This window comes from Salvelinus namaycush, chromosome 19, assembly GCF_016432855.1.
Source record: "Salvelinus namaycush isolate Seneca chromosome 19, SaNama_1.0, whole genome shotgun sequence".
Lineage (NCBI taxonomy): Eukaryota > Metazoa > Chordata > Actinopteri > Salmoniformes > Salmonidae > Salvelinus > Salvelinus namaycush.
The window spans coordinates 35,022,869-35,047,681 of NC_052325.1; the positions used below are offsets into that span (position 1 = coordinate 35,022,869).

A 24,813-nucleotide genomic window follows, 5' to 3' on the forward strand; every position below is an offset into this window, starting at 1 on the left:
TAAAGGCTCCATTGCAATACATTTTTCTAACTTTGCTTCTTCTTCAGTTCAGCCAGAATCCGTTGAAGAACAGGAAGATACCAAACCACAGAAGAAGATGAATATGTGTTTCGGTGATGCCTTTATGGGATAGCTAGCAACTTGAAAACAATATACACAGGCAGTTAGGAAAGCAAAGGCTAGCTTTTTCAAACAGAAATTTGCATCCTGTAGCACAAACTCCAAAAAGTTCTGGGACACTGTAAAGTCCATGGAGAATAAGAGCACCTCCTCCCAGCTGCCCACTGCACTGAGGCTAGGAAACACTATCACCACCGATAAATTTACGATAATTGAGAATTTCAATAAGCACGGCTGGCCATGCTTTCCACCTGGCTACCCCTACCCCGGTAAACAGCTCTGCACCGACCACAGCAACTTGCCCAAGCCTCCCCCATTTCTCCTTCACCCAAATCCAGATAGCTGGTGTTCTGAAAGAGCTGCAAAATCTGGACCCCTACAAATCAGCTGGGCTAGACAATCTGGAACCTCTCTTTCTAAAATTATCCGCCGCAATTGTTGCAACCACTATTACTAGCTTGTTCAACCTCTCTTTCATATCATCTGAGACCCCTAAAGATTGTAAAGCTGCCACGGTCATCCCCCTCTTCAAATGGGGTGACAGACCTATATCTATCCTACCCTGCCTTTCTAAAGTCTTCGAAAGCCAAATTAACAAACAGATCATCGAGCATTTCGAATCCCATCGTACCTTCTCCGCTATGCAATCTGGTTTCCGAGCTGGTCATGGGTGCACCTCAGCCACGCTCAAGGTCCTAAACAATATCATAACCGCCATCGATAAAAGACAATACTGTGCAACCGACCTGGCCAAGGCTTTCGACTCTCGTTGGCTGGCCCTCGCTTCATATCACTGCATTCTTATTGGCAAACTCAACAGCCTTGCTTTCTCAAATGACTGCCTCGCCTGGTTCACCAACTACTTCTCAGATAGAGTTCAGTGTGTCAAATCGGAGGGCCTGTTGTCCGGACCTCTGGCAGTCTCTATGGGGGTGCCACAGGGTTAAATTCTCGGGTTGATTCTTTTCTCTGTATACATCAATGATGTTGCTCTTGCTGCTGGTTATTCTCTGATCCACTTCTACGCAGACGGTACCATTCTGTATACTTCTGGCCCTTCTTTGGACACTGTGTTAACAAACCTCCAGACGAGCTTCAATGCCATACAACACTCCTTCTGTGGCCTCCAACTGCTCTTAAATGCAAGCAAAACAAAATGCATTATCTTCAACCGATTGCTGCCCAGACCCGCCCACCCATCTAGCATCACTACTCTGGACAGTTCTGACTTAGAATATGTAGACAACTACAAATACCTATGTTTCTGGTTAGACTGTAAACTCTCCAGCACTCCAGCACTCCAGCAGGTATATTTCACTGGTCACCCCCAAAGCCAACTCCTCCTTTGGCCGCCTTTCCTTCCAGTTCTCTGCTGCCAATGACTGGAACGAATTGCAAAAATCACTGAAGCTGGAGACGTATATCTCCCTCACTAACTTTAAGCATCAGCTGTCAGAGCAGCTTATCGATCATTGCACCTGTACGTAGCGCATCTGTAAATAGCCCACCCAACTACCTCATCCCCATATTGTTATTTATTTTGTTGCTCCTTTGCACCCCAGTATCTCTACTTGCACATTCATCTTCTGCCAATCTATCACTCCAGTGCTTAATTGCTAAATTGTATGGCCTATTTATTGCCTTACCTCCCTAATCTTACTACATTTGCACACACTGTATATAGACTTTTCTATTGTGTTATTGACTTTACGTTTGTTTATCCCATGTGTAACTCTGTACTGTATGTGTCGCACTGCTTTGCTCTATCTTGGCCAGGTCACAGTTGTAAATGAGAACGTGTTCTCAATTGGCCTAATTGGTTAAATAAAGGTGAAATAAATAAATACAAATGTAAAAAATTACCCATTCCAGACGTGAGTACTATTTAAATAGTAATGTTAAGTAATACACATTGGCTCTTAAGCCAACTATATTATATGACTGTTGCCTCCCATTTAAGTTTGGTAATAATGTTTGTTTTGATTATAATTATTAGGTGGAGGTTGCTAGCTATAATGGTATCTTCAATCTAGCCTAGCTTTTAGCTAGCTGCTCTGCAGTGCAAGGAAGTTTGACCTGCTATAAAGTTAAAGAAACAAGTCGAGGAAAAAGTAGCTAAACAAAACAAGTTTTATTATCACCTGAGACAACATATTTGAATGAAAAGGTAATATTTTGCAATCTCCCAAAATGAATGCGATCTCTGGCGATAGACAGGCTCTCCTCCATCTTGCGTTACAAACACTACACTTGTCCATTCAGTAGTGGGGCAAGACTCCGTGAAGATGATGTACGACGTAATTAAATATGTCATGATGTAAACGGGGCATTAGCCTGGGACTTTCTGTACAACCATGCTGCCAGGTCAGGTAAGGTGTATGTTTGGTCTGTGCCTGTCTTGAGAATGAGGTGAGTAAAGCAATACTCTGTGAAGTTATCCCGGTAATCCTGAGAAGAGTAGAGAATCAGAGATTACAGGTGTAATAACCTAAAAGTAAAGTCTGAGTAAAGTATCCTTTTAGTTCTGTTGTGGTCTGTCTTTACATCTACAACTTTCCAGTAGATGCAGATTAGATAGAGAGGAGTCCAACCAATAGAAGATAAGCATCAGCCCAGACATTACATGAGATTGTTATAGAATTGTCTCCCATGATCAACTCATCAGAATATTCATACTTCAAAGTTAGAACATTAATGCTTTAATCATTGGTCTTGCTTAAACCAATGGGCATAACCTCATCGTTGCCAGGGAAACATCACCCAGATATTGAGCAAAGGTATGGCGAACCTAAACATGTCAGACAGTTTTAGACACGTGCGGCAACTGAGTGCATCAACAGCGCTGGCGGCCCATTGCTTCGGGCCTTTGGCTGTCTGAAAGAGGAATTCACAGTTCAGAGCACTCTTCCGGAGATGGAGCTGGAGAAATCCTTCATGCCCCGCACAATGAGGCCATTTCATAGTGGATCACGGGAGTCTCTTACTGGTGTTGATGGGAGTGGAAAGGCATTATGACAGGCCAATGAAGAATTTATTTGAAATGTCTCTGGGTGTTGAGAAGATTCGCGAGCTCCCTGAAAAGCGACAAGGACAATGTTAGAGTACAGTGCACAAAGAAGAGAACTCTTCCATACAAAACCATCCTCCGCGTAGAACAAAGTGACTATGCAATTACATTTATACATAATCATGAGTTACTGTAGTGATCTATTATAGTCTAGTGGGGGTGTCTATTACAGGTTGAAATTTGACATTTATTGAAGCGTATATAATGACTTTAAAAAGGGTAATGCTACTAAATCAAGTGTATCTGATGTTTCTTTTATATAACTGTGTCCATTGTCCACCCTAGCGAGTTACAACAATGTCCTTAGTAGTTTGTGGTGAATGTTTGCAGAAATTGAAGGAAAAAAAGGAAAGATAGAGGAGAACGCTAAACCAACAAAACAAGAGAAAGAGCGTGTGAGTGTAGGAAAAAGGAGTGATGTGGCCTGACAGAAAAGCCCTTACTGAGTTTGCTTTTGACAGCCTGAACCATGGTGACACCAGCTCCCAGCGACAACAGAACGAGAGGAACCAAAGTCGCTCAGAAACAACTCTCAGCTAGCCTCTAAAGCTCATGGAGGATAAATTAAGTAAATGAGTAACTGTTTGGCTCACTGCTTTAAAATGGTTTGGAAATATCTAGAGCACATATTCATAATACGTCAGAAAAAGCACGACTGCTTTGGGTAGACTAAAGTAGTAACTGTTATTTTAGTTTTATTTACCGTGATACATATTTTTGTCTTTGTAGGCCTACATCAGATAGCAACCTTTTTTTACTAAAAGGAAACCCTTTGATAATTGAAAGAGAATGCTTGAGTGTAATATGTGAACCAATCAATAACATTTTCCCTCCTCTTCTATGTCTACCCAATTGATTGTCTGATTTAGCCTGGCAACAGATCCATCCTACAGGGGACCATTGCCCTGTTGGTTGAGATAAGAAGAAAAGTATAGTAAACTCACACACTCACACTGAGCGCTGTACTCTACATTGTAGAGAGTGGGTTTAAATATTAAACTAAATGTCCTTCAGTGCTCCAAACATAAAACAGTTTTCCCACTGTTCCCCGTCTCAGTATGTTGTTGAATATATTCATACAGCCTGACTGTCTGATAGAGACTGCATGCACTGATAGCAGGTGCATACAAAATCCAGAGTTTATAAATGATAGATTGAAGTAGGGGGAATTGTTCAGGTTCCCAATCGCCCGACACGAGATGAATAGAAAACAGCTCTTACACTGATTACGCTTCTCATCGTTGTACAGATATTGTAAGGACTGCATTGACAGTAAAGGATGAAGCATCCAGGGACAGGCTATTCTTGAACTTTAATTAAATATTCATTGTGTTTGCAAGTTGGGTCATTTCAATTGTGTTCCTCCAGGCTTTCCCAGTCATTGTATTGCATGACTCACAATGGAAACGCCAACAACAGTTCATTTGTTTTCCCGCTCCTGAAGCACCAAAACGTACTCTGTCGTTGGTTGGGTTTGACCATTAAACATGGTTTCATTGGTGCTGGCTGACCCCTACCCTCTGCTTCCGGATATGATGTTACCTTTAACAAATAGTCAGTTCATCACAAGAGCATTGCATTTCACATCAGCCAGTATATAATTGAGGAATGAATGGTTCTGGGCCTCAATACCATTCTGTAGGATGTGATAAAAAAAGCCCTCTAACTGAATTGTATTGTGCCCTTGCACTCACATTCTGCAGAGGAGAGAAAGAATAGTACCAATTGTTTTCTGTGAGAAAGGGGTATGTGGGTATAAACAAATGAAAACCAACTGGGGCAGCAGGTCGCCTAGCGGTTAAGAGCGTTGGGCCAGTAACCGGAAGGTAACCAGAAGGTTGCTGTTTCGAATCCCCGAGCCAACTAGGTGAAAAATCTGTCAAAGTACCCCTGAACAAGACAACCTTAATTGTTCCAGGGTCACTGTCAATAATGACTGATCGCTGGCTATGGCCTCACTCTCAGGGGGAGTGGCACGTTTGCACAGCCATACACAGAAAAACACTAAAATCCTCTGCTTGCATCATTTGTTCACTGTCTGTTCCTATGTGTGTGTGTGCGTGCGTGTGCGTGCATGCATGTGGTATTCTGGAGTAGGGGTTGATAATTCACCCACCCCCAACCCCCACCCGGATTGCTGCCCTCAGTGTGGCATGACCATGATCACTCTGACACTTGAACAGAAAAAAACACCTTCTGCCCCACTGTTTCCCCCATCCTGCTATGGAAATTAGATTTTCCATCTCACTTCATCTTCAGTGCTTAAATACCTCTTAGCAGTGAGGAGGATTGTCTGGGCTGTTAACAAGTATCCTCCCTTATAACTATCCTGTTGTTCTCCAAGCTTAAGCAAATTTCAGCTTCTGCTACCTTGGAAAACAGATTATCGGAATACAGTGCAAATTGCAATGTGCTGTGCAAGGAATGTGACATTACCATCTGAATCAGATTTACCTATGACTGAAAGGAAGTCAGACTTGTATTTCGCTCAACAGCAACATGAATTATCTCCCTCACTTTCATTTCCTATTACTGCACTGACTTGGATTGGGACTCATTATGGCAATCTCAACTGCCAGAGAGGGAAAATGTGCCGTCTTGTACAATATTCAACCTCCGTTTTGGAGGAGTGTGACTGAGGAAATAGTGGTAGTACTGTGACCAATTTGAAAAATCCCATTTCATTAAACCTCTATGTGAAATTAATTCTATACTTCAAAAATCTATTAAGCTATGCTGCCCCTGACAGCAAACAAAGCAGACGTGGACATTTTTCACAGCCGAGTTGAAAAGAAAGAAGATCATTTCTTAATCTGAAACAATTCATAAGTGAGGTTTCATAAAGCACCCATTGGCTGTGCTCTGCAGGACTGCAGAACATCTCTTAAAATGTACACTGACTCCCTCTTTTATCTGCGCTCGTTCCATGAAAGCACTAAGATGAGCTTCATTTTTACCCGAGCAACTTCTATTCAGAGAAGCCTTTTGAAATAACTGCCATTCATAATGGAGTTGGGATCTGATTAACCTCTCTGCTTGCCGGCACAATGACAGGCTACCTTGAGATTTAGCGCCGTAATGGAGTCCGCTATCACCAAGCACACTACAAACATTCCTCGCACCGCAGGACTCGGCCAGATTGGAATCCGTTAACTCCTCTCTGCGCTGTGTGCACACTGGGGAGACTAACAATCCTTGGAGTTGCTGTTGCCCCTCAACATTAATGGTCCAATCCAGCCATTTTTATCTCAATATCAAATAATTTATGAATAACAATTAAAGGTCCAATGCAGCCATTTTTATCTCAATATGAAATTATTTCTGGGTAGCAATTAAGTACGTTACTGTGATTGTTTCAATTGAAATGGTCCCAAAAAATATATAGCTTCTTAGCAATGAGCAGTTTCTCAAGCAATACTTCTTATGTGAGTGTCTGTGAGTGGTCTGAGAGGGGAAGGGAAAACTGAAAACTAACTGTTATTGGCAGAGAGCTTTGGAACTCTCATTCTTATTGGTCTATTAACTAATTTACTGCATGGTGATGTCACCAGGCAGGCCAAAACTCCATCCCACCAAAACAGGTGATCAATTAGATCAATTTTGACCCCTTAGATCAATTAGATACAGAAAGTAAAAGGGAGAGAGGTCTATAGTAGTCCATGTCCCTAATGATCCAGTCTTGTGAAGATCAGAATTTAAGAGTCCACTGCTTGACGCTGGTGTTCAGTCTTTTAAAATGGCTCTTACAGCAGAAGTGCATTACAGTCATTTTCACAATTTCACTGTATTATTCCAACCTCATAGTGTAGTAATATATATAAAACACAGAAAATCAAGTTTTTGACTGGACTGGGCCTTTAATCTATACTTTCTGCTTTACTGCGACCAGCTCTCTCTCTCTCGCTCTCTCTCTCTCTCCATTGCCTTCATTGCCATTTTCCTCCCTAATATACAGTAAGTGCATATATGTATGCAGTGAGTCTTGTAGAGGGGATTTAAGTGTGTGCACAGTAGCAGGTTGATATTTATTGTCACAAGTCTCATCCTGGAGGCAGAACTGAGCGATTTCCCCTTAGATGAAAATTTCCCTTAGATCAAAAGTCAAAATTGGCTATATTGTAAAAATTCATGAAAACAAAAATTAGCTTTTTGGTCTTAATTTGAGGTTAAGGGTTAGGCATTAGGGTTAGCAGTCAGTGTGGTTAAAGTTAGGGTTAGGTTTAAAATCAGATTTTAATACTTTGTTGCTGTGCCAGCTAGTGACCACTCTCCAGAGCTGCCTCCAGAACAAGATTCATGACGAAAAATGCTAACCTCCTGCACAGTACCCAAACAAATTGCAATGGAAACATCTTTAGGGGGCTTATTTTGTCAGTAAAATAAATACATTCCAGGCAATTAACATTGTCATTATCAAGAGTGATTCTGCAACATATACTGCAATATGTTTTCTGTGATGGGTCTATTTCTTGTGTCATACCTCTATTTTCATAAAACCTGAGTCCAACCTTTCCTTTCTCACAACAAGACTTCACGCCCTTAATAACAAGGTAGTTTTAATGTTTCCAGTGTGGAACTCTCATCTCAATGTTGCCATCTCCTGGCGTGACGCTAGGTTGTTTTTACAAATCCCAAGCCATGTGCCAAATATGTCAAAGGGACTGATTACAGCCCTCAGTGGCCAGTTGGCCCAGGAGTCCACCCCCGGTGGCCAGTCCGACAGGGACTGTCAGGCCCAGGCAGACTCTGGATTGGTGAAGAGCCAGGGAGGGGGCTCAGAGCCAAGTCCTACCCAGCCAGAGTATCATGTGGCCCTGCCAATGACAGGCTATTCACCAGTATCAGATAACACTAAGCAGGAAATTGCTTCAAGAAGAGGCAAGATTTTTAGGACAATAATATCTAGCTATGGAATATATTCAGTGGGAAGGAGAAGAATTCCTGGTCCTTGAAAGATCCAAATTAGCATGCATACACACACACGCACATACACACATACAGACCCACACTCCCACTCACGTGCTATATTGAAACTCTTACGTTGAATAATACAAGCATCTCACAAAGAATAAAATGTATTCACAGCCTGGACTGCCAAACAAATGGTGATTTACCCTGCCTGATATAGTAACTGACAAGGAATATAAATGGTCAAAATAAACATTGCCGCTTCAGATACAACACATTGCAATATAGAAATATGTAATTAGACTAGGATTTATACAAGCTGAACATGCGAGTTTGGAAATGTGGAAAATCCAAATTAAAATGGAATTAGAATAGTCATCTGTCATGTAGAATATGTACTGAACAATGATCAAAATATATTCCATGGAATATCATTGAAAGTAAAAAGAAACAAATATGTACTGTGTACCTCTGATTTCCCAAGGTTCTCAGCCATGTACCTTGAGGTGGTGAAATTCAATGTAAACCATGAAATGTAAAGTAGTGAACCTAATTGGATTGCAACATTCAGCACAGAGCTCTACCAACACGGAGTGAAAGGCAACATAGCTAGGGCCCCACGCTTCACACTCACAACGTTTATCAAATAGACTTGACTGCTTATCACATGCTTTTGAGGTTCAGGGGCTCCAAACAAAATCCTATCTCTCTCATTTTAATTAGCTTGTGGTTTGTGTTGCTATGATCTGCCAGGAGAAGATGTACTTTGAGACAGGTGCCTCACACACTTGTTTATGATTCATTAGTCAAGCCGGATATTGATCAGAGGCTGCGTGATATTTATACTTTAGAAAGGGGGGTTGTGGGGGGGGGGTTACTGGGAGTATTTTCTCTCCCTCTAAGCATGTCATTGGATGTCATAAGCCAAAATGGCTGTGCAGCAGCAGGGAGACCTGTGGCCTGGAGATGGCGCTCTCTCCCCGGATTGTAAATACTGGCCTTAGGATTCTGACACCGTTGCTCCTTCAGAGTTTGTTTTTGTGGATTACTTGTACTACAATCATGTGTCTGGAAATAAACTAGTGATGAATAGTACAATGTTATAATATTTGACTTGCTCATCGCAATTAAACAGCCATTATTGTGGATGTGTCTGAGTTGATTATTGTATCTGTGGTATGAATCAATGCCCTTTCAACAAAGAAGATTCACATTTCAGTCATCTGAATGAACATAATTTCCCAAAGCAACAAAATACTAAGAACTGGGTTAAATCTAATTATGACTAGAATCATTCTTTGAAGAAGAATGTACAAGTTTTACAATGGGATGAGGTCGAGGAGGGGGTGGAGTGGTATGTGTACAATAAATTCTGCCAAGTGTGATTTGTTCTAGAATTCTAATTTTTCTTTTGATCTGTCTTTGTTTTCAAAGGATTTAAACAACAAATTGTGTCTCTCTAAATGTCTTAAAAGATGGAGCCTTCTGCGGCCAACATGAAGAAAATCCTAGAAACATGTTTGCATCCAAATGAATGTGCGGCATTTGTTTCTGTCACGTTCTGACCATAGTTCTTATGTGTTTTGCTTGTTTTAGTGTTGGTCAGGACGTGAGCTGGGTGGGCATTCTATGTTGTGTGTCTAGTTTGTCTGTTTCTGTGTTCGGCCTAATATGGTTCTCAATCAGAGGCAGCTGTCAATCGTTGTCCCTGATTGAGAATCATATATAGGTGGCTTGTTTTGTGTTGGGGATTTGTGGGTGGTTGTTTCCTGTCTCTGTGTTTTGTCTGCACCAGAAAGGACTGTATTGGTTTTGCCACATTTTGTTGTTTTGTTAAGTGTTCACTGTTTATCTTTATTAAATATGTTGAGCACCAAATACGCTGCGTCTTGGTCCGATCCCTGTTACACCCCCTCTTCTAGTGAAGAGAGGGAAGGCTGCCGTTACAGTTTCAAACTACAATCCATAGAGATCCAATTACTGAGATATTCAGCCCTAATAGACTCATTCATTTTTCACTAAATAATACAATAACTCCATACTTTACTTGTATGTTATGCATTTTATTACTATAATTGATCTTTGTTTTACAAACATAAACATTGTGTGCAAATAACAAAAATCCCAATTTTAGGAATAACAAAATAGATTCTTCCATTCCAGCTAACTTACGTATTTACTGCGAGGAACCAAGCTACAGAGAAAAAATGATGAGCTAAATAATTTGGCCAGTCCTAATGTGTTTGAGGGTGGCAGGGATGATCTGTGTTTTGGGGCTATGTAGGCCCTGTCTCACGCCACAGGACGTGCTAAGGCCACAGGGACCACTAGCCAGTCTGATCTTCTGGCACCTCCACATCTGTTGCTCCCTCACACCCGCCCATTTGTCCCACTGACTGCGAGGCTACAACACCCTGAGCTGGCTGAGGGATAAGCTTTATCTGGCTTTCAGACAGCCCAAATGGCTTACATTAAACATGGCATTTGCACATAACATTTGACCCCCCATTGCCCAAGGAGTGACATGCCTACCCCCCACTTAATAGACCACTTGAGGTGACAAGTAAAATGAAGAAACTGATGAGATGGCTTGGCCTGTTTTAAACCATTGGAATAATTTGAGATTAATGAATTAACTGACTGTATATAATATATTATATATCAATATAATCAGAATAATCAATAATATAGAGTAATGTATGTTCCTACTTCAAATCGTACAAATTAATCTTTTTTGTGTGATTTTTTAAATTTAATTTAAATTAACAGTCCCCACAGAATCAATCATATTTCATACAAATCAGCGAACTGAGAACATGTAATTTTGCATACTGTCCTGTCAGTATAATGTGCATAATCTCAAATACAGACAAGCATAATATAAAAACATTGCTTCATTCATTTTTAACTAAACCAAACAGCAGGAAAACCTGAAAATGTTAAGCATGTCTCATTTTATATGATGTAGTAGTAACTCTACATCACCTTGCCCTGGCAAGGACACCATTATAGCATGACACGTAGCTAACATGAATGTTATCCAAAAGGTTGTTATTTATGCTCTGTTGGGGGACATTTGCTCCCAGTGACATATGCTACAGGACTAAAGTCTACAGTGTCACCAAAAGCCTGATCCTGTGCCACGCCATCTTGGCTGTTTGGACATAGCAAAAAAACATGTTACAAGGTGGAGGACAACAGGAGGTTTGCTCTTTGGGGACCAAACTGTCCTCAAATGGTCCGTATTAGTATCAGTATACAAGGCATGTTATTAGAGAGAGCGTTTCTAAAAATTGCTACTATGATTATTGTGTTATGGCCTGCCAAGAAGAAGATTAACATTATTCTTACCTTTAATTAAAATTTCCCCAGTCTAGAGCATATGGCCTAACCCATTAATATGCTCTAATGCTCTTACTGTCACCACACAGGTCCTAATCAAGCTGTGATCTGCCTTAATCACCAGTCTTAAGTGGCAAACAAGTATCACTCCTAGGCTAGCTATGCATCATTAGTGATGAGACTATTGCACTCACGCCACGGTCTGGTGTCGTGCTACATTGGGTCACAATAACAATAACGCAGACTGAAAAAACATGACACTGCAGTATTTTCTTTATTACTATTCTCAGAGCAAATTATGTGTATTTTGAAAGAATTGCGAGGTAAAATAGGGTCTTTCAACAATGACTGATAGTATTATTCAGACAACAGTTGCCCTGTTTAGATTATATAAGAAGAAATGAATTGTTCTCTGAAAAACTCTCTGAGTTTTGATGAAACATTAGGTTGATTGTAGAATTTGCTGTTTGCCACCCGAAATGGCACGTGACATGTTGATAAGATTAACTCCTAAGCTTATTACTGACAAACAACTAATTTGGCCTAATTGTTTAGTATTATCTATCAAACTGACTCACATTAGCCATGAAATCATGGATTTCCACACCCTGCCAGCCTGGGGGGGCTAAAGAGAGTTCTGGGTAGAGGGCTTCTAGTCTCCCCAGTCTGCCTGGAGAGCCACCATCTGCAATCTGTTCCAACGCTCCTGAATCTCAAATATGTTTATTGAACATGTTTTCTTTGACTATCATTAATAATTCAGGACTTTAATTATTAATGAAAAGACATGCTTTAATTTACACTGTACACTCAATTAATACTGTAGAACTATGATATAACTTGCAATTGCACATTGCACAAGTAAACATAAGTTGGGACCATTTTTACATATAATTTATACATTTCTTCACATGTTCATCAAAATAACTCCTGTTCTATTCATGAAATAGCTTCAGCCGTAGTGCGAGAACAATTCCCTTGAATCTGTTAAATTCGATATGTTCAATTAGCAAGTTAATACAGCCTTTTTGTTTTTGCGTTCCTCTCCTCTCTGTTACTATGTGTGAACCCTCAGTAGTTGGACTACAGCGCAATACTACAACATCACTAATCACAGATAAGACTGTGCATTAACTTTTCTCAGAAGCTTACTGACAATCTTTCAGGGTATTATTTGATAATGGAGAATCAGGCACTGGGCTTAGCAGCTCCAGATCAGTCCCATGTGATGGTTTGATGCCAGTATAAACACAACAGAGCCTGTACCTCTTACGAGAAGATGTTGTTGGACTAAGACTGTGTGTTTAATGTAAGTAATAGATCAATATATATAATGGAAAGCTTTGCACAAGGCAGGTTATAATATTGATGGATCATTTTTATGAACTTGTTGAAATAAGAGTGTTAAGACATCGGCATGCTTCCCATCCGAAACAGTTTGTGCATATATTATGACGACATTTTGTGATGTTTTAGTTTGTTTTGGTCTTTGGCAAGGTTTTTTTCAGCTGTTCGTGCACACAACCTTTTTTCTCGAGGCAAGCCGAAGTTCAGTAGCCGAAGTCTACACCACTTCGTCGGTGATTGGTCAACAGTAGGGTTTCTTCAATGAAATGTGTGTTGTCATTCAACAAGAGATGACTCGTTTTCATCCACATTTTTGTTCTTGCGAAATACTGCACCAAACATCTTAGTTAGATGTCAAATTAAGCTACTAAGATCTTCTCGACAAAAACGTCAAAATCAATGACAGATTTCTTGAGTTAATCTTAGATTAATTATGACTATTTTGAGGAAGTGTACACTTGTGCACAGCGTCTCAAGATGGACATTGCTTGGATTGTTTTGCCAACTATTTGCTATGAGAGTGAACTGCCCCAATGAAATCGCAGGATTTCATAGCATAAATTATAACAGCACAAAGGAAATGGACCGTACTGGTGCGCTCAAATGTGCATCCAGTCAGAACTTCTGAATCTACTCTAGTCTCCCTCCTAATGAGTCTTTCACGCCAGACGGCTTATTTCCGCATGTGAGACAAGATCTGCTCTACCAGGTACAGATGGCGCTAAAGCAAAAATCAAATTGTAATTAACTTGTAAATAAATCATCATAATAGTCCTGGGAGCCTGGGACCTGATAAGCCGGACATCTACAACCAACAAGAGTTGAAAGACAGAGGGATACACTAGCTAGAACCTTCTCATCATGAATCTGGTGGGACAAAAATGCATGACGGTGGCTGACAAATTTGATTGTATCCCCCTATGCTGTTAATCAGGTGATACTGTAGGTGACAGGATTACATAGTGTGTGGACTAAAACAGCATAAAACCAGGTGTATCACAAAGCATGATCAAATTAATTAACCAGCTACAGTCATTTTTAGAAACATTGAGAAATTGTTTGGTAAATGTTTAGGTCAAATTAAACAGTGATTTACCTTTGATAAGCAGATAGATAGCTACAGCTAGCTGGTAGCTTGCTAGCTATTTAGCTCTTATGCTAATTTTAAGTATTTCTAATCTCATATCTGACTAAATCTGAAATATTAAGTTATTTCAAAATGAAAGTTAATTGGCTAGGGCATCATGATATGTGACATTTTGTTAGCTAGCTGTCCCCAGATTAGATCATGTGTTTTCACTTATTGCATCTGCATGCTTGTTGCACCCATTCGTTCATGAGCCGGCTACTTGTTCTAAATAGTATAATATAATCTGTTCAAAATAGTGGCAGCATCTGCAGTAGTGGCCATTCGGTATTTTCATGCAAAAAGTGAAATAGGTGTATTTAAGTTGTTGTTCAAATGCACAGATCGCCTTATATATCATCTCAAAGAAACCAGTAGGTCGAAAACTTGGCATCATATTTCTGTCATGCTGCTTTGTTGACAACTCCAACCACCTGCGCCCCAAGTATTCAGCCAATCAGTGGCCAGCACTGGACAAGTGTTAAGATTAGCTGGCAATTCACTTGTAACTATGAGCTCACTTCAAATCAAATCAAATTTTATTTGTCACATACACATGGTTAGCAGATGTTAATGCGAGTGTAGCGAAATGCTTGTGCTTCTAGTTCGGACCGTGCAGTAATATCTAACAAGTAATCTAACAATTTCACAACAACTACTTTATACACACTAGTGTAAAGGAATGAATAAGAATATGTACATAACAATATTGAATTGAACCAGCATTGCTGTGCTTGCACAGTATATCTATTTTTCCCATCATCAAATAAAATAAAATGACTTACTGAGGGTTTTAGTTATTGTAAAAACCTCTTAGATTGATGTTTACTCAGAATAAGAAGTGTTTGTGTACGAGCGTTCAGCAGTTTGTGAACAAAGACACTGCTGTAATCATTGGAATGGCAGGTTCATGTTTGATTGAATTCCAGACAGTTATAATTAATTGATGTTCTTGGCACAGCTAAAACCAGACTCAAGCTATCACATTCTCTATTGTGGATTACCTTATGTTAAATTCTCTTTACCTCTTTTTTACCAGAGTCAGTAGACCAACAAGTGCTAGGTGCCCCAATGACTATTTTTAAGTGTGTCATTTTTAACACCTTCCTGTGCTTGCTCTATCAGGGGCTCAAACAGATTTAGCTCCAAAACTTGTGAAAGGTGTCAGTCAGAACTGAGCCCTTTGAAGCCCAAAACAGTATTTGTAATCAACACATACTAATACCCATATGTTTGCCAAAAGCTAGTTGAATAGTACACATGTTATTTTGTGTCAAACTTAAATCTGGTGGACACACACACTCGAGTAGTACTAGTAGGCTACACCCCAACCACTGTTGTTGGCTAGTGTGACCTATGCATGTTGACCAAAATGTAGTCGAAGCCTGCACAAAAGGTTGAGCAAAGGTTATTTCAAAGTTGTTTAAAGGACAATTTGACCAATTTTTAACCTCATATGAATTAATCTCCAGCACCGTACAAGTGTCTACATATGTGAACATTGTGTATTTATACGTTCTTCTGGTTAAAACGATAAGAAGAAATGCTCAATATCAATTAGGATTACATGAAAAAAAAACATTTTCAAAACCTGCAAACTGTTCTAGCCAGGGAAAGAGCATGTTCCTTCTCCCCAAATCCCCATGAGTCTCATAGTGTTTGAAAATCACTGTTTTTAAAATGCTTTTACTTTTAGTTACATCATTACTTTTTAACACTAAATTTCATTTTCACATATGGAGACACTGGTGTAGTGCTGGAGATAAAGAATTTGAAGTTGAAAAGTGATGGAATTTCCCTTTAAATACTACAATTGGTGACAATTTGTTCATGGTTTGTACATTCACAACATAAAAGTACTTAAATGCCATAATATCATTGGATGGTTAACACATGGTTAATAAAGTATTCACAGTATTTATAGTGAATGCATGGTACATATACATTTTTGTTCAACAGTGTTGGTGATTATAGTTTTTCTGTATTCATAAACAGACCAACACATCAGTCTCAAATAACACATCAGCCTCAAATAACCTGTGAATGAAAGTCATTTGTTCAGATAGAAAAAGTCCAACTGGATTAATAGCCTATTGAAGAAGTGACAATATGTATACTTCAATGTGAGGCAGTTTTTCCTTATCATTATAGAATTCCATTACCATTGTATTTAAAAAGACCATTTGCACACAGTCAATGAGAGAGGCTGCAGTAATTGGCACCAGCCGGAAACCAAACATGCCCCATTTGGCTGGCCAGTTGAATGCCATTGGTCTATTAGACAACTAATTTGCATAAATCAAGGTTTATAGGTCAATGCTCTCTTTGGACTGTGTCCAATCTAGTTGGTCGTGGCAAGCGAGCTCAACATCACAACAAGTTTACTTCCAGCTCGTTTTCTTTATTACGTTCTATTTCGTCATCTTCATTGACCTTTAAAATGGGATTCTGCTGGATTCGAGGAGTTGGAGAGTGCGTGGTGCTTGCTGTTCTGTTCTACTCGGTTCAGTCTACAACTACGAGGTACTACACGTTTGAAGAGGATGCGCCCGGGACAGAGATTGGAAATCTGTCTCAGGATTTAAAGATAGACCCAGCAGAGGACCCTGGAACATCTTTCCGCTTCATGCAGGAGACCAATTCGTCTGTGATTCAAATGAGGGAGATTGATGGACTTTTAGCAGTTGGGGAAACGATTGACCGAGAGCATCTCTGCCCAAGGTCCCCGCGGTGCTTTGTCACCTTCGACATAGTTGCTTTCTCCAAAGAAAAGTTTCAGCTGATTCACGTAGAGATCGAGGTAAAGGACATCAATGATAACTCACCCCACTTCCTCCACAAAGAGACGACCCTTGAGATATCCGAGAATGTTCAGGTGGACTCACGATTCCCGTTGGACATCGCTGTTGACCATGATGTCGGCAATAACTACATCCAACGTTACCATATCTCTCCCTCCAGCCATTTCATAGTTGATGTGCGCAGCAGGGAGGATGGAGTGAAGTATGCTGAACTTGTGCTTGTGAAAGCAATGGACAGAGAGGCTGAAGATTCCTACACAATTGAAGTGACGGCAACAGATGGGGGAGAGCCACCCAGGTCCGGATCAATGACTGTTCATATCAAAGTGCTGGATTTTAATGACAACAGCCCAACGTTTGAGCACAACTCACTAAAAGTTGAACTTTATGAGGATTCACCCATAGGTTACCAAGTGCTGAAAGTGCATGCGTTTGACCCAGATGCTGGCATCAATGGCGAGGTAGTGTATGGATTTGTAGAAGACACATCATCTGAAGCAATGCGCATTTTTAATGTAGACCGAATTTCCGGTGCTGTAACTTTAAAAACATTGGTTGATTATGAGAAGCAGGGGTCTTATGAATTGAACATTAAAGCATCCGATTTAGGCACAAATTCTATTCCATCAACCTGCAAAGTTGTTGTTGATGTTGTAGATGTAAATGATAACGCACCAGAAATCACTATCAAGCCAATGACCTCGACTAGTGATGGTGTAGCTTACATCACGGAGGCCGCAGCGGAGGAAAGTTTTGTTGCGCTGATCAGCACCTCGGACAGTGACTCTGGCTCGAATGGTTACGTACGCAGCAGCCTACACGGCCACGATCATTTCAAGCTGCAACAGGCCTACGGGGACACTTTTATGATTGTAACAACCACCACTTTAGATAGAGAGAAGATCCCAGAGTATAACCTCACTGTAGTCGCTGAAGACCTCGGAACACCACCTTTCAAAACAGTGAAGCAGTATACCATCAGAGTGACCGACGAGAACGACAACGCCCCCCTCTTCAGTAAATCCATTTATGAAGTTTCTGTCCTGGAAAATAATATCCCTGGGTCATATATAACTACTGTTGTAGCACGTGACCTTGATATGGGTAAAAATGCCAAAGTATCATACAAACTAATTGATTCAGATGTTGTGGGTGAGGCCTCCATTTTGACTTATGTGTCTATAGACCCAGTGTCAGGGTCATTGTATAGTCTGAGATCTTTTGATTTTGAAACCGTCCAACAGATTGAATTAACCATCCAGGCTGATGACAAGGGCTCACCTCAGCTGTCAAGCACATCCATGATCAGAATCAAAGTGGTTGATCAGAACGACAACTATCCCTATTTCACCTTTCCTGTTATGCTGAATGACTCTGCTGAAGTTCCTCTTCCTGTCAATGCACCACTGGGGTACCTGGCCCTATGGGTCAAGGGTCAGGATGAGGATGAGGGCATGAATGGTGAGCTCAGCTTCAGAATCGTACAAGGTGACTCTAACCTATTTTCAATCAATAAAGACACTGGAGAAATAGCTCTTAAACAGGGGCTGGCCTCTGCTATTGGAAATGTTTTGGAAATCAAAATTGCAGTGAGTGACAATGGGAGATCCCCCCTCTCCAGCAGTGCCACCATTCACTTTGTTGTCACAGATTCGCAGCTCTCAGACGACCAAGTTGTCATTGTATTACGTTCAACTGATGAGGAAGACGCAGTCTTGGATGTTTCAGTAGTAGTTATCATAATGCTCGGTGGGGGTTGTGCTCTGCTGCTGATTGCCATAGTGATTGTTGTTATCACATGCAAGTTGAATCAAGGAGGGAAGGATCAAGACTCCAAGAGAGACGTGTCTCACGTCCTGTTTGACTCCAGGCATCATCCCAGGCTCAACTCTGTAGAACCCAACATGTACGGTGGACCAAGAGGTTTCCTCAATGAAAGGACCTCTTCATCTCTTGATGAGTCCAGCCTGTATGAGGAGAAAAATGGAGACTTGGAGTCACAGGTGAGTGAAATATTTAATTCCGTTTCAATTGTGTTTAAATACAACTGTACACATTCAAGTGTAGCACTACTCCTGATCCAAGTAGTTGAAATCATTTCCCATCCTGTTCTCTTGCGTTTGCTCTTTAGATGTTCCTGCCTCCTAAGCCTTTCCTACCAACATCTATGTGGCAAGGGGAAAAATACTGCCTGCAAATGAGGTAAGAATACCTCCACATTGATCATACTTGGCATGATGTGCTATTTTATCAAAATTATTATTTTCCATGAGAAATCATTTATATAACCAGTCACTGGAAGGTGCTTAACATTCCATATGCATACAGCAGATGTAGGATTTTAATTGAATCACTCTTAGAATTTTCCTGCACAGCAGGACATGCAAACTTATAGTGCATTCAAGGTTTAAAAAGGCTTCTGAAGTGTGTAATTTCCACTTTAAAATGTCAGGTTTGATTTGCCCTAACAAGAAATATATCAACCCCTACAAAAAAAAAATCCATTAATTATAATATAAAAAATATAAAAATATGCACATCCAACTAATCAGGTACAGGACAGAAGAACATATTGATCCAAGTTATATCATCGTCTGGTCATTAATTATAATCCACATTATAATTCACATTTCCTGTTGTTGCAGGATAATTTTCCTGCTGTATTAAACTGGCTCAAATTAAGATCCTGTATCTGTACACGTGATTGCAGTTGTTGTCCGGAGAGAGGGGCTGGGTGGTGGAAGGCTTCATAAGAGGGGGGGGGGGAAGCACACATCAATAATCAGATACAGCGGTGCAGTGGCTAATGTTTGATTCTATTCGCAGTGGCATTGACCAGCAGAGCGTAAAGGACAGTGGCAAGGGAGACAGTGACTTCAATGACAGTGACTCTGACATCAGTGGGGATGGAGGCAAGAGGAACCTCAGCACCTTCCAGCCCTGGGCCAAAAGTGAGTTTACTACCATCACAATTTCATACTGAGATTTTAGAGTTCCTCGTAGCAGAATGATGAAGATAACAGTTGGCATTTTATAGCACTTCATAGCACTCAAACTGCAGCGGATTACATTGTGTGGGGATTACTCACCCCTTCCACCACCAGTGTAAAACCCACCTGGCTATGTAGCACGGCAACAATGAATGACTCTGTCACTATCATTCTTTACTCCTTGGGCTTGGAAAGTAATTCTGTATGCGTGTGTGTGTTCCATTTCAGGTTCCTTCCACACCACTAACACCCTCGCGGTGGATTGTCAAGGCACTTACTGTGTAATACCAACCCAAAGCTTCCAGGCCCCACTAGAAAATGCATACACAATTGGCTTTTCCCAAGCACCGGTGTACAACAATCCCCATGTCTATCCCCACTCCTGGAAAGACTTTGGCTATAGCACCAGCATTCCCAAAGCAAGAAACACCATGCAGACGTTCTCTCATCACACAGGTACACTCCCCTCTTACTTCGCCCATCAAAAAAGGCAATCTGCTGCCGGACTTGCTGAAATTCAGGAGCACAACCAAGATATTACTACAGTGGCAACCATATCTGAAGTTGCCACCATTTTTTAAACACCCTGCCAAGTAAATATACAGATGGTTATTTATAGATATTCACTAGATTCTACAGATACTGGTTAAACTGATAGACATATGGACATTTCATGTATGAAAAGGAAAGCAACTTGATGCATAATGAAAACAGCTGATGTATATTTTCTTTGATTCAATTGTGAAGATGTAGGTTGTGTATATATTGATATTCTTATTGTATGAACATTTGTAAAAAAATTAATGTGTTTAATGAATAAACACAATTTTAAAACAATGAGAGATACAGTATGTGCATAATTGTTTATGAGATAAGACCATTTCCCTGTCATCTTGTTTAGCATGACTTTTCTCTTATGGTCACACACCAAGAACTTTACCCACTGGGCTTGACTTCCCCATGAACCCATATATATAGTTCCTTCAGAGTATTTACACCCCTTGACTTTTTCCACATTTTCTTGTGTTACCGCCATAATGTCAAAGTGGAATTATGTTTGTACAAACTTTTACAAATTAATAAAACATGAAAAGCTGAAATGTCTTGTGTCAATTGGTATTCAACCATTTTGTTATGGCAAGACTAAATAAGTTCAGGAGGAAAAATGTGCTTAGCAAGTCACTTAATAAGTTGCATGGACTCACTATGTGTGCAATAGTGTAACATGATGTTTTAATTACTACCTCATCTACGTACCCCACACATGCAATTATCTGTAAGATCCCTCAGTCGAGTAGAGAATTTCAAAAGGTTTTAACCACAAAGACGAGAGCTTTTCCAATGCCTCGCAAAGAAGGGCACCCATTGGTAGATGGGTAAAAACAAAAAAAAGTAGACACTGAATATCCATTTGAGCATGGCGAAATTAATAATTACATTTTGGATGGTATGTCAATACACCTAGTCACTACAAAGATAGGCGTCCTTCCTAACTCAGTTGCCAGAGAAGAAGGAAACCGCTCAGGGATTTCACCATGAGGCCAATGGTGACTTTAAAACAGTTAAACAGTTTACTGGCTGTGATAGGCGAAAACTGAGGATAGATCAACAACATTGTAGTTACTCCACAATACTAGCCTAAATGACAGAGTGAAAAGAAGGAAGCCTCTACAGAATAAAAATATTCCAAAACATACATCCTGTTTGCAACAAGGCACTAAAGTAAAACTGCAAAAAATGTGGCAAAGAAATTAACTTTATGTCCTGAATATAAAGCGTTATGTTTGGGGCAAATCCAACACAACACATCACTGAGTACCATTCTTCATATTTTCAAGCATGGTGATGGCTGCATCATGTTATGGGTATGCTTGTAATCAGCAAGGTCTAGGGAGTTTTTTTCTTAATAAAAAGAAACAGAATAGAGCTAAACACAGACAAATAATTCCTAGAGCAAAACCTGGTTCAATCTGCTTTCCAACAGACAATGGGAGACAAATTAATCTTTGAGCAAGACAAATGCCTAAAACACAAGGCCAAATATACTGAAGTTTCATACCAAGACGACATTGAATGTTCCTGAGTGGCCTACTTACAGTTTTGACTTAAATCAGCTTGAAAATCTATGGCAAGACTAGAAAATGGCTGTCTAGCAATGATCAACAACCAACATGACAGAGTTTGAATAATTTTAAAAAGTATAATGTGCAAACTCTTAGAGATTTACCCAAAAAGACTCACAGCTGTAATCGTATGGGATTATAATGACAGAACTACATGATTTTGTATTTTGAATTTCATGGTCGCACATTGAGATTCATGTGTGAAAGATGGTCACAAACTTGTGAATTGACATTTGAATACATTCAATAAGATTTGCAAGTATAATGTATTTTCAGAATTATTACAAGTCCATTTAGGAGTATGAATATTCTGCTGTGAATCAAAAACACACTTGCAGATTTTGAATCTGCGAGTTCTGTCACTGTTGTCATGTCACCAAGACATTCGTTACATGCTGACCACACCGCTTGGGTCGCGTGCGCGAGCATTGCAAAATAAATGTACACATACATGTTATTCAATCATTGCACCCACACTGCTCGCGCACGCCAACGAGCGTCTGCGTTGCCAAGCACTAAAATAGAAGTTCTATTTGTGAGGCTGAACGCGGTGCAAGTCCTGCCTCTCCCATCTCCTCATTGGTTTATAGAAGCAGATACCCATGTGCCATCTCCTCATTGGTTATACCCATGTGGGGGATTTAAATATGAACTGAGGTCAGTCGGTTGTCGTGGTAATATTATGAAAGTTAGATGCCAATCGCCCTATAAAGTCCAAAGAAGAAAAAGCCTGGAAGGAGGAGAGATGACTAGAAACGATTCGGTTGACCGTTTTATGTGTGGATTAATTGTCGGAGGACCTTGTGCATTTCAGGTAAAATAACAACTCAACATTTGTATCTCAGGTAAAATAACAACTCAACATTTATATCTCAGAACAAATTGGCTAGCAAAAGCAAGCTAGCTAAATAGGACAAATTAGCTAGTAACTGCAAGCTGGCTAAAATTGCCTTAAATGTTTAATGCTTTTCGACCTGTCCCCAAATTATTAGTTTATTTTGATTTTCAACCTGCGTGTCGTGTTCGCGTTTGGTGTGGGGGGACAAAATATATTTGCGCAAGATGGCTCACGTGCGTGTACGGTCTGGGCATGGTGTAAACCTGTACAAATGTTTGTACATTTGTAGAAAGAGATTTGCAAGGGGCAGGATCTTTTACTCCTGACCAATCAGTTCCCTCTGCCAAAACCACAACCGCCTAACCATTGGCTGGATTGCTCCATCAATCAAATCTCAGGAATTATCTCCCCACATGAGCAAGAGAGGATAAGGTAAATAAAACAAAAACAATTTACTTGAAAGTAATCGTCTCATTTATCTATGTTCATCGATTTTTTGTTGTTGTGAAAAGGCATGACAGTAGTTTACTTATTATGTGAAATATAATGGTACATTTCAGACGAACTCCAGACCAGCCATTGCATTGACAGCCGCTATTGCGTCAACTAGCTGGCCTCTGACATTCATCCCAGCTTTACTATCAACGGGCTAGCTTTATCAGGCATCTTTAGATGCGAAGGGAAAACAAAATATATTTGCTAGTTAGTTGATTAAGTTGATTATAAATGCCATTAGCTAGCTAGATAGCTAAATTTAAACTGTTGGGGAAAGCTAGCTAGATAGCTAATGGTAGCTATGTTTCTAGAAAATAAAAAATATTTACTGTTGTTACTATCTTTTGAACACTTGTCAAACTACTTAATTTCTTGATTAATTGGGGACTGAAAAAGTTGTTTAATTAGCCTAGTTGGCCAAGGTATTACAGTCAATGCTAATGAACTGGATATTGTATTTGAATTGCACTTTTATGTAACTTTTTTGCTCGCTTTGAGGACAATACAGTGCCACTGACACGGCCCGCTACCAAAACCTGCGGGCTCTCCTTCACTGCAGCCGAGGTGAGTAAAACATTTAAACGTGTTAACCCTCGCAAGGCTGCAGGCCCAGACGGCATTCCCAGCCGCGTCCTCAGAGCATGCGCAGACCAGCTGGCTGGTGTGTTTAAGGACATATTCAATCAATCCTTATCCCAGTCTGCTGTTCCCACATGCTTCAAGAGGGCCACCATTGTTCCTGTTCCCAAGAAAGCTAAGGTAACTGAGCTAAACGACTACCGCCCCGTAGCACTCACTTCTGTCATCATGAAGTGCTTTGAGAGACTAGTCAAGGACCATATCACCTCCACCCTACCTGACACCCTAGACCCACTCCAATTTGCTTACCGACCCAATAGGTCCACAGACGACGCAATCGCAACCACACTGCACACTGCCCTAACCCATCTGGACAAGAGGAATACCTATGTGAGAATGCTGTTCATCGACTACAGCTCAGCATATAACACCATAGTACCCTCCAAACTCGTCATCAAGCTTGAGACCCTGGGTCTCGACCCCGCTCTGTGCAACTGGGTCCTGGACTTCCTGACGGGCCGCTCCCAGGTGGTGAGGGTAGGTAACAACATCTCCACCCCGCTGATCCTCAACACTGGGGCCCCACAAGGGTGCGTTCTGAGCCCTCTCCTGTACTCCCTGTTCACCCACGACTGCGTGGCCATGCACGCCTTCAACTCAATCATCAAGTTTGCGGACGACACTACAGTGGTAGGCTTGATTACCATCAACGACGAGACGGCCTACAGGGAGGAGGTGAGGGCCCTCGGAGTGTGGTGTCAAGAAAATAACCTCACACTCAACGTCAACAAAACAAAGGAGATGATTGTGGACTTCAGGAAACAGCAGAGGGAGCACCCCCCTATCCACATCGACGGGACAGTAGTGGAGAAGGTGGAAAGTTTTAAGTTACTCGGTGTACACATCACGGACAAACTGAATTGGTCCACCCACACAGACAGCGTTGTGAAGAAGGCGCAGCAGCGCCTCTTCAACCTCAGGAGGCTGAAGAAATTCGGCTTGTCACCAAAAGCACTCACAAACTTCTACAGATGCACAATCGAGGGCATCCTGTCGGGCTGTATCACCGCCTGGTAC

At 40.7% G+C, this 24,813-nt stretch overlaps 1 protein-coding gene across 1 annotated transcript; it reads left to right on the forward strand.

Annotated features, from left to right (window-relative positions):
* The first annotated feature begins 7,836 nt into the window (after window positions 1-7,836).
* LOC120064000 (protocadherin-8-like) lies at window positions 7,837-20,282 on the forward strand. The gene is made up of 5 exons (XM_039014309.1): window positions 7,837-8,025; window positions 16,420-18,714; window positions 18,843-18,913; window positions 19,538-19,662; window positions 19,930-20,282. Exons 1-5 carry the CDS (start codon window positions 7,837-7,839, stop codon window positions 20,280-20,282), a joined length of 3,033 nt encoding a protein of 1,010 aa, XP_038870237.1.
* The last annotated feature ends 4,531 nt before the right edge of the window (window positions 20,283-24,813 follow it).